We start from the raw sequence: 14,097 nt of genomic DNA, 5'->3' as shown, positions 1-14,097 counted from the left end.
TTTCAAAAGAGCAGATCAATGTTCAAAGGTAATGACTCTAGGAGATGATCGATGTGCTTATACACATGCCAGGCTGTTGGTAGCGAGAAAGAGGAGAACGAAGCTGTCCTTACTCGCCTCATACATAGACTTTGTTCTATGTGCGTGTTCATTCCTCACTCTTACATAAAACCTGATATTTGCTCCTTATTTGCCTTAATTTGCACAATAAGGTGAATTCAAGGCCGTTTTTCGTACTTAAAATAAGGAGAAAAAGGAGATCCATTTCCTTAAACTAAGGAAATAAGGAGCTGCTGACTTAAAATCAGGCAGATAAGGGAGTCAAGCATACTATTATTTCAGTAGACACAGAATGATTAAGGCAAAAAAAGGAGGTCAATGAGTTCAAGGTGTTCTATGAAAATGATGAAAAAATATTAAAAATGGTGTATGACAGCAATTCACGGAAGCATGAGCAGGGATTGAAGCGAAACAATTCGAGGCTGGGAGACGAGCGCACATATAGAAAAGCCAAGCAAGTTCTGTCAAAAATTATTGCGTTAGAGCAAGAATAATCAGAATAAAGAAACAAATACTTTAAATATGGATACATGAACGTGGATTCACGGAGGCCTGACTTTTGAGCAACAACTCAGATCAGCATGGCTCGAGCTTGAATGAGGATCAACACTCACTCCCTATGGATGGTAGGAAACAACTTGGATCAGTATGGCTCGAGCTCAAATGAGGATTGAGACACTCACAAACTGTGAATGGTGGGCAATGACTTGGATCAGCATGGCTCTTGCTCTAATGAAGATTGACACACTCACTTCCTGCAAATGATGAGCAACAACTTGGATCAGCATGGCTCTTGCTCTAATGAGGATCAACACACTCACTAACTGTGAATGATGAGCAATGACTTGGATCAGCATGGCTCTTGCTCTAATGAGGATCAATGCACTTACTTCCTGTGAACAGTGGGCAACAACTTGGATCAGCATGGCTTAAGCTCTAATGAGGATCAACAGACTCACTCCCTGCAAACGGTGGGCAATGACTTGGATCAGCACAGCTCGAGCTTGAACGGGGATCAACAGACTCATGAACTGTGAATGGTGGGTGACAACATGGATCAGCATGGCTCAAGCTCCAACAAGGATCGACAGACTTATGAACTGCGAATGGCGATGACATGGATCAGCATGGCTTGAGCTCCAACGAGGATCAATGCACTCACTCACTGCAAATGGCAGGCAACGACTTGGATCAGCATGGCTCAAGCTCCAACAAGGATCAATGTACTCATTTACTGCGAACAGCGAGCGATGACTTGGATCAGTGTGGCTTGAGCTTGAAGAAGGACCCATACATTCACTTTGTCTGTAGGCAACTTTCAGGTGAAGATAATGGTAATGAAGAAACATAGGAAAGTGTGTGATGATATGCAGTTTCCCTGTATGAGTCAAATGTCAACCACAACCGTCAAATGGAATCATATGTATGGCTGGCCACCACTGCTCGAAAATACAGAGTCTCAAGCTCTCCATTGTTGGCAGCATAATGTGGTGGAAATAGGTAGGTGGAGGGCTGAATTATGAGGAATAGCATTGAACAAATTTGATGTACTGTTTAAGAACTGAACGCACAGCCTGCATAAATGTGCTCAAAATATAGTACTCACATGCGGTACTTCACTGGTGGATGCTCAGAAAGTGATAAAGTAAGAACACTTAGGAGTGAGGACACAGGATGTTCAATTTCTGGTAAGTTGGTCAGCCATGCCATAGTGTTAGAAGGTGCTGGTGAGACTCGGAGAAGAGAGTAATGTAACCATCACACAAACAAATATACACAAATGTTGGACTTAGATGTTTCAAATGATTCCAAATTTGCCTTTATATGTCCGGTGCTGGTCCTTCAGGAACTTCAAAAGCTGGCACCAATGGCCTTGATGCACTCACACTACTAGCAGCTGATATTGTAGAAAAGGATGACCATGGTCCAAAGTAGTTTTAAAATACTGTCTTTATTTGAGTTTGAGTAGTGATGAAATCTATTGGTTTTGCACCACAAGATGATAGTGAGCAACATGATCATGGTGACGGACCTCACCAAATAGAACATTGCCCAGATCAAGCCATAGCTGCTCATCCTCCGATGCTTTCCAGATAGGCATGTATACACTACAAATCTGATTAATGCCAACACAAATAGATCTCACATTGCTTAGTCTGACACATAACTCCAGAAGCCTCTGTCGTTGTGCTTGATCACTGACATCCAATGGGACACAAAGTCTGCCAAAAGAACCCTCCATCATTCGTATACCCCACTCCAGTGTCTGACGATAGGATAGCAGTTGCTGGTTGAATGCAAGGAGCTCTGCCTGTGCATGTGAATCACCTCAAAGGATGGCACCACTTTTCAGTGGTGCTTGAATCTTGCCTGAGATAGTTGCAGTCCCATGTGGAAATGCTAAGTCAGCAATGAGATAATATCCATCAGGAGTTTTTTGACAAAGTTGAGTGTATATGGGGCGAGAAGTGTGTGAGTCATGCCAACTTCCAGGAGCATTCAGTACAGCAGATATGATGACACCTAAATATTATGGGCACAAGGCAAAAATGCAAAGATCATATTCAGATTCACCTCATGGAGAAAAAACAAGTATATTAGAAATAAAATGTGAACTCTTTCATCCGTTGTAAGTGGCATTATTGACTTCAGGATCATCAGCCTCTTGACATGGAAGACTAAGCCCATCAATGCTGGCAAAGCCCCCCACAAGTTTTGGATGACAAGCATGAATCAACAAATTGTCCTCAATGATTTCATTATGGTCAGGAAAGTGAATTGCATTTTCAGGCATGTTACAGAGAGTCTGAAGGAGGATATCAAGTGCAAAATCAAGGTGCCAGTTGACAGTTGTGGGTATGAGTGCAAAAAATTGTTGCAGTGAGATTTCTTGCATTGCTGAGCTGAGGAAGTGCAGTGTGAGCCCCAGTGCACCTGCAGCATCAAGGGAACTGGCTTCAATACGAGGCTGACCCTGGCTGGATACATTAGCACGGGGAATTGGGGTGGAGTTCCACTTATCAGTGAAACCACTATTGAGAAGTTGATAGAATGTGGTAACATCAAATCCCATTGTAGTAATGTAAGCATGGTCATTGTAACTTTCATACAGCTGTGTCCATGGTGTCATGACACGAGGGTTGGGGAGTAGCTGAGGATGGCACAGATGTCAGATACAGCTGCAATGGATTGTGGACACAAGTTTTCATAAGACGAGCCTCTTCTGCTCCAAGAATGAGAACACCAACAGCAGCAGCTTATAGTTCCAGCATCTCATCATTAGCAAATGCCTGCTGCATTAGAGTTTTGATATCCATAGCAGGGCTCAGATTAAGGGGAAATGGCTGTATATTTGTGATTCTATGTCTTACAGTTTACAGATTTTGTCTGTAAATTAGCCGCTGTCAAGTTTGCAAATGTTTGACAGATGTCTTTTTTCTGTAAATTCTTATGGGAAGTCACCCATTGTTCAGTGTGATACCTGTAAGGGAGTGAATGAGTGTGCATATGCCTATGGTGCAGTTCACTTAGTCACCGCCTACTTTGTGCAAACTTCCCACCACCTCCAAAAAAAGTCGGATTTTATTTTCCTCTTGCAAAAACACTCCTTTTGATGAGTAGAACACAACTGTAAGACAAATTTTTATTTGGATCAAATCTGAGAGAGATAAATTTTCAAGTAGTGGGTAAATTGGTGGTATGTAGCAGTAAGGTAACATAATCAGTCGAAAAGACACGCTACTGTCTCTGGAATGCGTCTGTGATTTATACTTCGTGGAGCTGAACTGTCGGACCTGTAATTGAGCCTCCTTCGTCGGTAAGCCCGATCTGTAAGCCTCTATACACCTGTGCATACAATGTTCCCACAGCTGAACAGTGTTCACCTGACAGATTCAAGTGCTTTTGGCATGTTTGTCTTCAACGTCTCGAATGAGCCGTCACAGTTATCACGGAGGTATTTTTTGACTCTTCCCCAGAAAAACTCAATGAAATTGTTCACAGTGGAACTTCGGCAAAAAAATGCACGTGTGCCCGGCAGCCTCGATAATCTCTTGAATGAGAGGCCTCTGTTCCTGGAAATCAGGTTGATATTGGAGAATGCGCTGGTTGCAGCATTCTGTTGCACCTGTCTTGCACTTGGAGGAGCACTTTCCATGCAAGTTTGATTTCCAGAGTCCGCGTTCACTGAGAATTCCTTTGATACCTTTAGGTTGATTTGGATATTGTGGGTGGCTAGCTGCGAACACCATCTCTTGTTCAATACGGACTCTGTCGCAAACAAACCATCTGTTCCACATTCGTGCCTATTTGCCGCCAGGATTAACATTCATGCGACTGTCAACCCGCAGTGCATCTTCAGCATATGCAGAATGCCCCTGGGAATTGTCAATGATGAATAAAGCCTGATAGCCTGCTCCGTGAGCTGCTTCGAATGCCGGAATAATTTTCTCAGCCATCTGGACCATGTTCGGTGAGAAATTAATGCCTGCAAAAATCTTGGTATGAACCTGAGTGCAAAACCGCTCACCATTCCAATACCCTTCATAATTCTTCCCATATTCCATAGATTTGCCTGCCTGTGAAAGATGTCCACATGTTGAACAAATCACATCACTGCGATGAATGCCTCAACCGACTCCTTTCTTCCATAACTTGAACTCGTTGTCAAAAACCCATTCTTTGTCATTCATGTCATTGGATTGTGCCGTCATCTCGTCATGAGGGGTGGGAATGAGGTGACATTCGACGTAATTGTGTGGTTGAACAAAAAGCTCTTTCTCCACATCGCCAATGGTATATCGGACGAGATGGTGCTCAAATTCCTTCATTGCAGGCAGAAACACATTCTGGTGATATTCCACAACATTGGGCTGGTCATGGCCATCAAAATACAATCCCTTCTTGTGTGACATGTACCGAAACCCTTCATGGTGAAGCCAATGACATGCCGTGCTAAGCGAGATGCCACGACCAACTTTGAGATGAATACGAGGAAAAAGCTCCAACTCAATATATCTTTTGAGGGCATTTGGCATCTCATCATTGACGACATTCTTCAGGTAGAGATCTGCTTCTTTTGTGATCATCTCGTTGTTTGTAAATTTTGCAAGCTTTTCGGGATTCATTGACTATTTATTTGAGCGAAGATACGCGCGGAGCTCAGTGGCTATGGATGGGATGGCAAGAAGTGTGGCGACTTTCGTATGGTGCCCTTGCATGGATTCAGGGAGTTTTCGATCATTGATCCACTGGCATGTCCAGCTACGAAGCTGCCGTCCACCCCATGCAGCAGCAAAACCATTTGCTTCTGCTGCACGTTCAGCTGCATCAGCAGAGACACGCCCGTTCCGGACAACAAGATCAAGGTGTGCACGAATTGCACGTGTACGACGGGCCTGAGAACCATTGACTCCACCGACAAATTTTGTCTTCACAGATTTCAGCAGCTTGTCAACATCTCGAAGTCCACTCTTCAACTTATCCATCTGGGCTGACCTGTCTTTTTCATGCTGGACACGATGGGGTACCTCGAGCTTCCATCGTTTGAGTGGTGGCACTGCAGGCAACTTGCCACTGCTCTGACTCATTCCTGCTGTGGGAGAACATACTGATATGCCACCATCTTTGTAAAGTTCATCGTCACTGCTCCAACCATCATCATCCAAGTCCGACAGATACATGAAAGCATCATGCTTTGTTGGTTGAGTCAACACTCGCAGCACGGGAGCCTCTGACTCAGATAAAGGAGTGTCGGATGGCCACTGAGTCGACAATGGCTTTGGTGCAAACATTCGAAGCATCATTTTGACCTGCGGATTGTCTCTGACATGATTTTTTAAGTAAGAGTCCTCGCTCATTCAGTTTGTGAGCTGACATACGATTTCTTGCTCTTTTGCTGCAGCCTGAGCTCGCTGACCTCTCTGCTCATGTGTCCGTTGTGACTGGCCATTGTACCCAAGTCCTCAATTTTTCTCAGCCTTTTTCCATGCTATACTCGAGACTCCTGTTGCAATTTTCTCAAATGCAGTGGGTTGGGTAAGCAGGTCTGCTTCAATGGCACTTTCAGCTTCCAGAATGCACATTTTCTGCTCCAACTCATCACCCAAGAGCTCCAAGAGAGTATCATCACTCAACTTGGTCTCCCAGTCCAAATCTCCAGGTTCATAATCACTGTCGGAGCTGTCAACATTGACCCCACCTGTATACTCACATTCTGAGTATGAATCAGATTCAATGACAATGTAATTATGTGGGTCCGTGTCTTCGCATTGCTGGATCGGAGGCTCTGAATCAGCAGCAGCCTCGAGACTTGGAGAGGGCACAGTGAGATTCCATCTTGCAATTCTGGCTTGAGCAGCAGCAGAATTTTGGTGTTTTTTGCCCATAGATGATGGTTCATGCTGTGCGTAACATTTGGTAGATATTTTGATACATTTTCACTCTGCAATTGCTCGACCATTGCAGACTATGAACTAATATCAAAGAATGATTGAGCTGGAAGTCACTGTTCCCTATATAGATATGCTAAGGTTAGGGTTGGGATTTCATGTCGACGAAATTGGCAGTTGCACAAAGTAGGCGGTGACTAAGTGAACCACACCATAGATTTATTAATGTTAGACTGACTCAGTGTTCCTCAAAAAAAGTCACTTATGTTTGAAGATGTGTTTAATATCAATATCATTAATGATGTGTTGAGATCATGAGTGTCATGTGTTTGACTTTTTTCTTCATGTCTGACTCATTTAGTTGGTAACTTCCTTTGACACACATTTTCCATTGAATGGAGTATCTAGGCATATTTTACAGTACTAAAAACACCCCCTTCCAGAATCAACCTAAACTTTTTGTGCAAATTTGAGGTCTCTGTTGAGAACCTCAAAAGTGGTCCCCAAGAAACTTCGGGTGGCTGTGAATTAAGGTTTTGTGCTTACTTAACGTCAAGCAGCATATTCGGGATTTTGCGAACGCACGGCACATGATGGTTACCAAACAAGCTCTTAGTAATCAGGTAACATTGTTACCTGATATTTTGAGGGACACTCGAAACTTTATATTTATTTGTCATCTGAAATAAATACATGGACGTTGCTTTGTCATCCAGCTGACCACCGAAATGTGTTCTTGTTCGAGTGTCAAAATTCAAAGTCCAACCATCCAATTACATCTTGATTTCAATCTCCCTTGAGGCAAAACTTTGATCGCAGTGCGCACTGCCAATGTGTAGATACTTCTTGTTTCGACGTGCTCTTATCACCGCGGCTGATTCTGTTTGCAACAGTTTATTGAATGTGTAGGTTCACGTTCAATGCTTGATGCTTACGAGCCAGATTGGTTCTGCGGCGACATGTGTAGTAGTGGCACCATCTCTCACAAGAACATGAAATTGCTGTTCTTTTTTAATCCAACACTCATCTACACTCATCTGTACCATGCCTAGGATGTTCAGCAATACGTGTTCGCCCCTCGTCTGTTGCTGGTACCACAGAACTGCCAAATTTGGCTTACCTCTAGGGTGGAAAATGCACAAGAGAGGGCGAAGGGCTTAGAGGGTCTTAACAGTATAAGGTGGCCTTATTTACATTTTTTCCCAAGCAGTTACCTCTTGACGCAGCCCATCAATGAACCGGTAATCAGCGTCCCAAGTTTATACGGTTGAAGCAGGTTGGGCATTTTGCAGCTCGTTTGACTGAACTTTCACTTTGACAGTTGAGTTAACCCATACTCAACCCGGGCCGGCTAGGCCAGGACTATAGCAAAAAGATATCGCAGTCGCGCGCCGCGAAATGCGCCCTGGCCCATGGACTCCCTGTGACTCAACTCTCTACAAGTATAGGCTAACTATTTCGATACCGATGTCTACCTTGGCAGGTAGATCAAATCCCACTCGGTACTAATCTCTGTCCACCTGTGATGTGATGAAAAGAGCACAAAAGGAAGGTATGAAGGACAGCCAACAGCGGATACGAACTTCCCAGCGCGCAACTTAAACGCTCAGGGAAATCGGTTCGTGCAGAAGCCGGCAGTCTGACAAGTCAATGGCCATCATGTGCCAGTGTCTTGTCGAATAATTAGAGTCCCAGCGTCAGGTACCGAGGCACGAAGCAAACGCTGGCTCAATCGCATACCAAGGAAAGAAGTACAGCCTACTTTGCCCTACTATGCAACCCGCAATATATAAAATCTTCCTTGCTGAGACTCTAACTGTAGAATTCAAACTCTTCAATCCACACTCAATCACATTGTGTGTTAAACGATCTGAAACGATGTCACCCCGGCCCTTCGTCAAGAATTTGACCTTCCAGTCGTGAGTGTCTGTGATCTCGTTCTGCATAAATTTTCATCCGACTTGCTGTCGTTTCGCAGTAACGACCTCGGCCAGGCCCAGAACCACACTGGGTCCGTTGAAGATATTGCAGTTGGTTTGTTACGATCGCCATCTTCTCTTCTTTCACCTTAGTGTATTTTCCACCCCCAGACTTTGTAAACAAAGGAGACATTATGTCCACGCCCGTATTCTACCTCAGCGATATTGGGTATGTCGTCTTTCATGAATTTCTCCTTCAGACCGTTCACAATAGAATGCAGAGATAGCAGTCGCGTCACGGCAAAGTTCACTCCGGTCCTGCGCGTCTACATCACGTCCGACTACGAAGAGACCGATATTGTACAAGACCAAGTCGACACTCCTGCGATGTGGACGCAGGACCTCACTACGCTTGCCCAGAGCACGACTTTGAACCTCGCGCGCGACCCGAACACTGGACGTTACTCGATCGATCATGCTTGATTAAGGAATGCGACATCGATGCGCCTAGATATTTGTTCTGTAGGATCTGCATCAGTGTTTTCTCTTTTTTCATAGCATTTTTGTCCAAACCAATGGCTCCAATTGGTTCCTTATCTTTTTATGAGATTGCTTGTATGTCATGTATTTCGTCTATGTGTTTGAACTCTTACTGCCAAGTTGCCAACTTACATATGACTCCTCTTTCCAGGTCTATGCAAGGCTACCGTGACCTGCACAGCCCAGTAAGATCATCGACGAGAACAATAGTATTGAAAGTCACTTATTCAGTGTATAGACTTGCTTTTCCAGAGCTCGGGCCGTGAATGGGAACACCATCAGCGCTGAAACCTCCGTGAACATCATCAACGTGAGTGACTCTAAAATTGCTAGAATCGACGCAGACCATGATGCAGAGCGGCGAGAAAACCCTGACAGAAGCCAATGATGTCTATCGTTTCTCTGTAAGTCTGGCTTCCGCTTATTTCATCTCGACCACCGACGAATATCTCGTTTGATTTTAAACAGATAAATAAAGCCCCATAAAAAAACGGAACTCTTGCAAAACACATGACACACGAAAAAGACAGGCAACTAAGTAAGGCCATTGGTTTGAACGAAGATACTATGAAAGGAGAGTAAACATTGGGATGAAGACCTTACGCAACAGATATTTAGACACACGAATGTCGCATTCCTTAATCAAGCATAGTCGATCGTGTAACGTCCAGTGACCGCGCCGCGTGCGAGATCTGAGATCGCGAGTAGTGTTCTGGGCAAGCGCAGCGAGGTCCTGCGACCGGTTCGCAGGGTGTCCACTTGACCTCGTAAGATTGCGGTCTCTTCATAGTCCGACTTGATGTAGGGACGCAGGACCGGAGTGAACTTTGCCGTGAAGCGACTATCATCTCTGCAATTTGTCAAGGGGACGTAGAGGAAAGATGACATACCCAACATTGCTGAAATAGAGTGTAGGGCCCGGTACAATGGGCATCAACCAGCGTCTTTGTTGAGCTGTCAAAAACTCACCAAGGATCAAACATAACCGGATTCCGAGGCGGTATTTGATCCCAGGAACATAGCTATTCAACGTTTCAACTCTCTCGCATCTGCACATTAAATCGCACCATCCATCAGTGAAACGGTGAACAAATGATGAGAGTATTTAAAGCAATATATTATTGTATTAGATACCTAGGAACAATCTTCGTAAATCTGCTGACCGCTTATATTTGGTATTGTCGAAGAAAGACATTTACAAGTACGGTAGCCCCAATACATAGCACTATTGTCTTCGCGAACTTTTGCACTTGGACGTATCAAGAACCCGACAAGAGAAAAAAAAGCACATGTTGAAGCGTGCCAGTCAATGGACCGGTGAATTCTTGCTGGCAATTATGCTGCATTTACATGGTATCCTCATCGTCGGTTGGAGGTCCATAGTACAGCCTCAGAGAGCAGAACTTTGTACCCAGACGTCAAATTGATTTGTAATCCGGCTAGATTCGTCAGCCGTCCCGATTGCGCTCGTACTCAGACATCAATCATTGGTCAAACATCTAATGTCGACAGGCACAGGGCTGCCTTTGTAGTGCATCTAGATGCAAATATCGATACAAACCTTATGGTATACGCCATGTAAACGTCAATGGCGATGAGCAGCCCTTACCTGTCAGCAAGTTTTTGCCGTGTAGATGCGGTCCGCGGAGGATGCGAGATGGGGCTTCAATTTTTGGGTGACCCGCAGGTATTCATCTTTTCTCGATTATCAATGGTTTCATGCTTAGAACGCACTTATACAAAACTAGCATTGTATTCTTCACACGCCCTGCGACTGAACAAGTGACTCGAAGCTGGGATCCACCAGCTGGTACGTTTGTGTGTGTGATCTCTCAATTTCAAATATTGAGCTCTATGTTCTCAAGGCTTGTGTTTGTGCAGTTTTCCTCCGTACGGAGGGAGACAGGGGAGACGTTAATATTGACAGGGACTATTATACGCTTGACAGCGTAGATGATTCCGAGTCGCATGTTCTAGCTTCGTTACTCAAGCTCTGGTTGCGTGAGCTATGGGACGCATTGATCCCTGAAGAGATGTACAACGACAATATTGCGCATTCTCGCGAACCTACGGTGAATCTGGCGCTGGTGATGGCACCGAACTTACTGAGGTGCAATCCAGAATCTATGACCGTCGTGTTTACACTGGCAAATGTTCAGTGCGCGTTCCGATAATGTTCTTGTCGATCCATGTTGATGTCTTTGCAGGTACGCGAAGTGTTCGCCTATAATCTTCTGATGGATAAGTGCAATCAAATTGACGCGGATTGTGTTCCAATCCATGGCCTTGGTGCCAGTCTGCCATGGCCCCCACAACCTCGCGTTTGTAAATCTCGCAACAGAAAGTGAAACATGCCTAACATGTTACCGTATATCCACTATCTTTTTCTGTGCTCTATGTGCACCATCACCCACCAGCTTGAAATTGCATTCACGTGCATAGAGATCTTTTTCAGTCCTTGCAAGTGTACTTCCCATCATTCATCAGAGTAGCACACACCCCCACCTCTCCTTGTGAATTACGACAAAAATGTGTAGGTTAATAGGCTATTTGAATTCCAGCTGGTCTTCGCCCAGCATCTTGGCATCCAGCAAATCATCCAGCCCGGTGACAGCTGTCCGTGATGAGTCTTGTTTCCAACGTTTTGGCTGCGACTTGGCAGAACTCCACTGGCCGAACTCATACCCGTCCTCCACATCCTCCTTGAGCGCATCGCCCTTCCATGCATCCAAAGCCGGCAATTTCTTGCCCGGCCTTTTCCCCTGTTTCCTTCTCGGCTCCTTGATAGTAAGCTGCTCGATCTTAGACAACATTCCAACGACCTCTCCACTCCCAAACACAGACTCCTCTTCCCAAATCGTGCGCGCGCCTACTTCGCGCCTTAGTTTTTCGACGAGTTTCTTGGTTCTGCCATCCGGCTCGACGCCATTGACGCGCATCTCTTCGAGTGCGTCGTGCACGCCTCTGAGGTCGCGGAAACATGACCAGCGGGTTTCTATCAACTCGTTGTATGCGGGAGTGGTGCACCCGAATACGTAGCTTGGGATGCTTAAGTGCCGGGCGTAGTCGAAGATGGAGAGAGCCAGGTGGGGATCACGGTATTTATCACGGAAAGAGCGCATGAGGTGCGCGATGAGGTAGGGATAAGTCGGGTGTTGGAGTTCAGGGTGCATAGATGCAGGTTGTGGCGGTGGATTTGCGTCACTTGTGTTCGAGGTTGGGGTAAGGCCTGAAGCGGGCTGTTCCTCGGCTTTAGCAATAGCATTCCGCCCGCGTTCCTCGTATTGCTGAGACTGCCCAAACACCTCGCGCATAGACCATTCAAGCAACTGCTGATCCGTATCGCAAAGCTCCATTTCCTCCTTCTTCTTATCAAATTCTTCATCCGCCTCTGTCGTCCATTTCAGCCGTTTTGAGTGCCGTCTGAGTTTGCCGAATAAATCTGACGTTGGGGCGTGGCCGAATGGTTTGCGACCGATTCCGATTCCGTCGAGAACAGCGAGCGGGTCTTCTTGTTTTGAGGAGGAGAGTTTGGCGGAGGGGTTCTTTTGCTCTGAGACTGCGTCGAAGATCATGTTGAACATATCATCGAAGGCACTGATTTCGCGGGCGGTCATCGCCTGTCTGCGTGCCCGGGTGCGTCCTGAGGTTTCTACGCCGCCAACGCGTAAGTGATTGCCGACTGGGGAGGGGAGGATAGGTGGCATATCTTTTATTGAGTCGTCCAATATGTGGTCCCAAGGAGATTCTTTGGCAGCAAAAATGGAGTCGGGTTGCGTGCTACTGCTGCTGCTCTCTGACGGCGTAGCAGAGGAGGTGATGCAGCGTGCAGCTGCCCTTGCAAGACTCGCACCTGCATAATTGGAGACTCGATGGTAGACGAGCATGAATGAGTATAGATATTCCTAATTTGACCAAAAATTGGTCATCCTTGAAACATACTTAGCAACTAGCATTTGCTCGACTAACCTATCTATGATGATATATCGTGTCTAATGGTACACCACTACGTTTCACATCGTCTTAGGAAGACCTTCGATGCATTCCCGAATGAGACGCAAAGTCTCGACCTTGTCGTACAACATGCACGTGCACTCAGTATTAGGGCACCTGGCATCCCAACATGCGATCGCCTCAGGCCAAACGGTCAATCCCACATCGACGACCGTGTCTCCTAGCGGTCGAACATCCATCTCCATCACGACTCTATACTTGAGCTCTCTCCACGTATGATGATCAACCTTCCATCTGCACCTCGGACAATATGCTGTCGTGCTTCCTGTCACGAACGGCTGCTCATTGAGTCGTTGCCGGATGCCCTCGCGTCGATTGCGATGCAAGTTCATCAAGTCAAGCACAGCGCCTGTGTGCAGCTTTCGGAGGATGGGTTGATATTCCTGTGCGTAGATGTTGAGAGTCAGCGACTGCGTGGATGCACGTCTGGTCTCCTCCTCCCATCCACAACGGGTTGCAGCTGCATACAGACGCAGAGGTTGGTCTGAGAGCGGAGGAGTCATGATAAGCACGCGTATGAGCGAGATGGGCCCTGGCATCTCGTATTTTTCTGCAGCGAATAGCAGTGCATCGACCTCGTCATACGATGTGAGTGGATTGATTGGCAGACCGCAGATTATACGCAGGAGACTCTCTAGTGTGTGCGAGTCCTCGTCTAGATTGATGACCTCGGGGTGATTCGGAAGAGGGTTTTGTTGAGGCATGGAAAAGAGGGATCGGAACCAGCCCGATGTCGTCTTGAGGGTCCATGAATGGATACGGAACAGAGTATGATCTTTGGCGCCGAGCACAACATCGGCATCTAGAGAAGAGAATGACTGGTGGAAGGTGCCGCCATAATTCAGCGCTTGGACTAAAGCTGTGTCAGGAATGGACTCCGTTTCCATCGTCGCGACTGTCGGTGTAATGAGATGACTAATAGTATAGCAGAACTTCAGGGCCCGGTCAGAACCTTGCTTCTGTCGATATCAAACGGCCTGACTTACGACGTGGTACCGTGCAGGTCTTGCAATTGGGGTTTTGTCAGGCTCGTCGAGGGTACTAGATGAGAACACGACCGCTCACATGTTGACCTGAGCCTTAAATATTTCAATAATAACCCCTGTCTACTTGTAATTAGACAACTAACAATCACACACAAACGCTGTACGCGTCATATGTGCATGTGAGGAGCT

General features: G+C 45.9%; 6 protein-coding genes across 6 annotated transcripts; 2 read left to right on the top strand and 4 right to left on the bottom strand.

Annotated features, from left to right (window-relative positions):
* Positions 1-2,680: 2,680 nt before the first annotated feature.
* F5147DRAFT_770486 (uncharacterized protein) lies at positions 2,681-3,133 on the bottom strand (the record flags this gene model as incomplete). Its single annotated transcript, XM_041441157.1, has 1 exon — positions 2,681-3,133. The coding sequence occupies one exon, from the start codon at positions 3,131-3,133 to the stop codon at positions 2,681-2,683; it is 453 nt and encodes a 150-aa protein (XP_041296133.1).
* A 454-nt stretch (positions 3,134-3,587) lies between these two features.
* On the bottom strand, positions 3,588-5,648 carry F5147DRAFT_744070 (uncharacterized protein; the record flags this gene model as incomplete). The annotated part of the gene is made up of 9 exons (XM_041439651.1): positions 3,588-3,688; positions 3,803-3,929; positions 3,950-4,026; positions 4,247-4,364; positions 4,386-4,517; positions 4,569-4,674; positions 4,714-4,772; positions 5,037-5,189; positions 5,259-5,648. 9 exons carry the CDS (start codon positions 5,646-5,648, stop codon positions 3,588-3,590), a joined length of 1,263 nt encoding a protein of 420 aa, XP_041296132.1.
* Positions 5,649-8,327: 2,679 nt separating this feature from the next.
* Positions 8,328-8,851, top strand: F5147DRAFT_770482 (uncharacterized protein; the record flags this gene model as incomplete). Its single annotated transcript, XM_041441156.1, has 4 exons — positions 8,328-8,368; positions 8,428-8,483; positions 8,540-8,597; positions 8,650-8,851. The coding sequence occupies 4 exons, from the start codon at positions 8,328-8,330 to the stop codon at positions 8,849-8,851; spliced, it is 357 nt and encodes a 118-aa protein (XP_041296131.1).
* Positions 8,852-10,542: 1,691 nt separating this feature from the next.
* F5147DRAFT_650240 (uncharacterized protein) lies at positions 10,543-11,146 on the top strand (the record flags this gene model as incomplete). The annotated part of the gene is made up of 4 exons (XM_041433434.1): positions 10,543-10,595; positions 10,657-10,718; positions 10,790-11,066; positions 11,116-11,146. 4 exons carry the CDS (start codon positions 10,543-10,545, stop codon positions 11,144-11,146), a joined length of 423 nt encoding a protein of 140 aa, XP_041296130.1.
* A 238-nt stretch (positions 11,147-11,384) lies between these two features.
* Positions 11,385-12,327, bottom strand: F5147DRAFT_679999 (uncharacterized protein). Its single transcript, XM_041436289.1, has one exon. It carries the CDS (start codon positions 12,262-12,264, stop codon positions 11,455-11,457), a length of 810 nt encoding a protein of 269 aa, XP_041296129.1. The 5' UTR covers positions 12,265-12,327; the 3' UTR covers positions 11,385-11,454.
* Positions 12,328-12,798: 471 nt separating this feature from the next.
* F5147DRAFT_679997 (uncharacterized protein) lies at positions 12,799-13,907 on the bottom strand. The gene is made up of 2 exons (XM_041436288.1): positions 13,875-13,907; positions 12,799-13,817 (listed from the first exon to the last, which is right to left on the bottom strand). The coding sequence occupies exon 2, from the start codon at positions 13,807-13,809 to the stop codon at positions 12,922-12,924; it is 888 nt and encodes a 295-aa protein (XP_041296128.1). The 5' UTR covers positions 13,810-13,817; positions 13,875-13,907; the 3' UTR covers positions 12,799-12,921.
* Between the last annotated feature and the right edge of the window lie 190 nt (positions 13,908-14,097).

This window comes from Suillus discolor, assembly GCF_016758755.1.
Source record: "Suillus discolor strain FC423 chromosome Unknown F5147scaffold_11, whole genome shotgun sequence".
Taxonomy (NCBI): Eukaryota; Fungi; Basidiomycota; class Agaricomycetes; order Boletales; family Suillaceae; genus Suillus; species Suillus discolor.
Note: the sequence above shows the minus strand (reverse complement) of the source record. Positions and strands in the feature narration are given on the sequence as shown.

Coding starts and splice junctions, on each gene's coding strand:
- F5147DRAFT_679999 (XM_041436289.1), bottom strand. CDS start 12,264: ATGGAGCTTTGCGATACGGATCAGCAGTTGCTTGAATGGTCTATGCGC.
- F5147DRAFT_679997 (XM_041436288.1), bottom strand. CDS start 13,809: ATGGAAACGGAGTCCATTCCTGACACAGCTTTAGTCCAAGCGCTGAAT.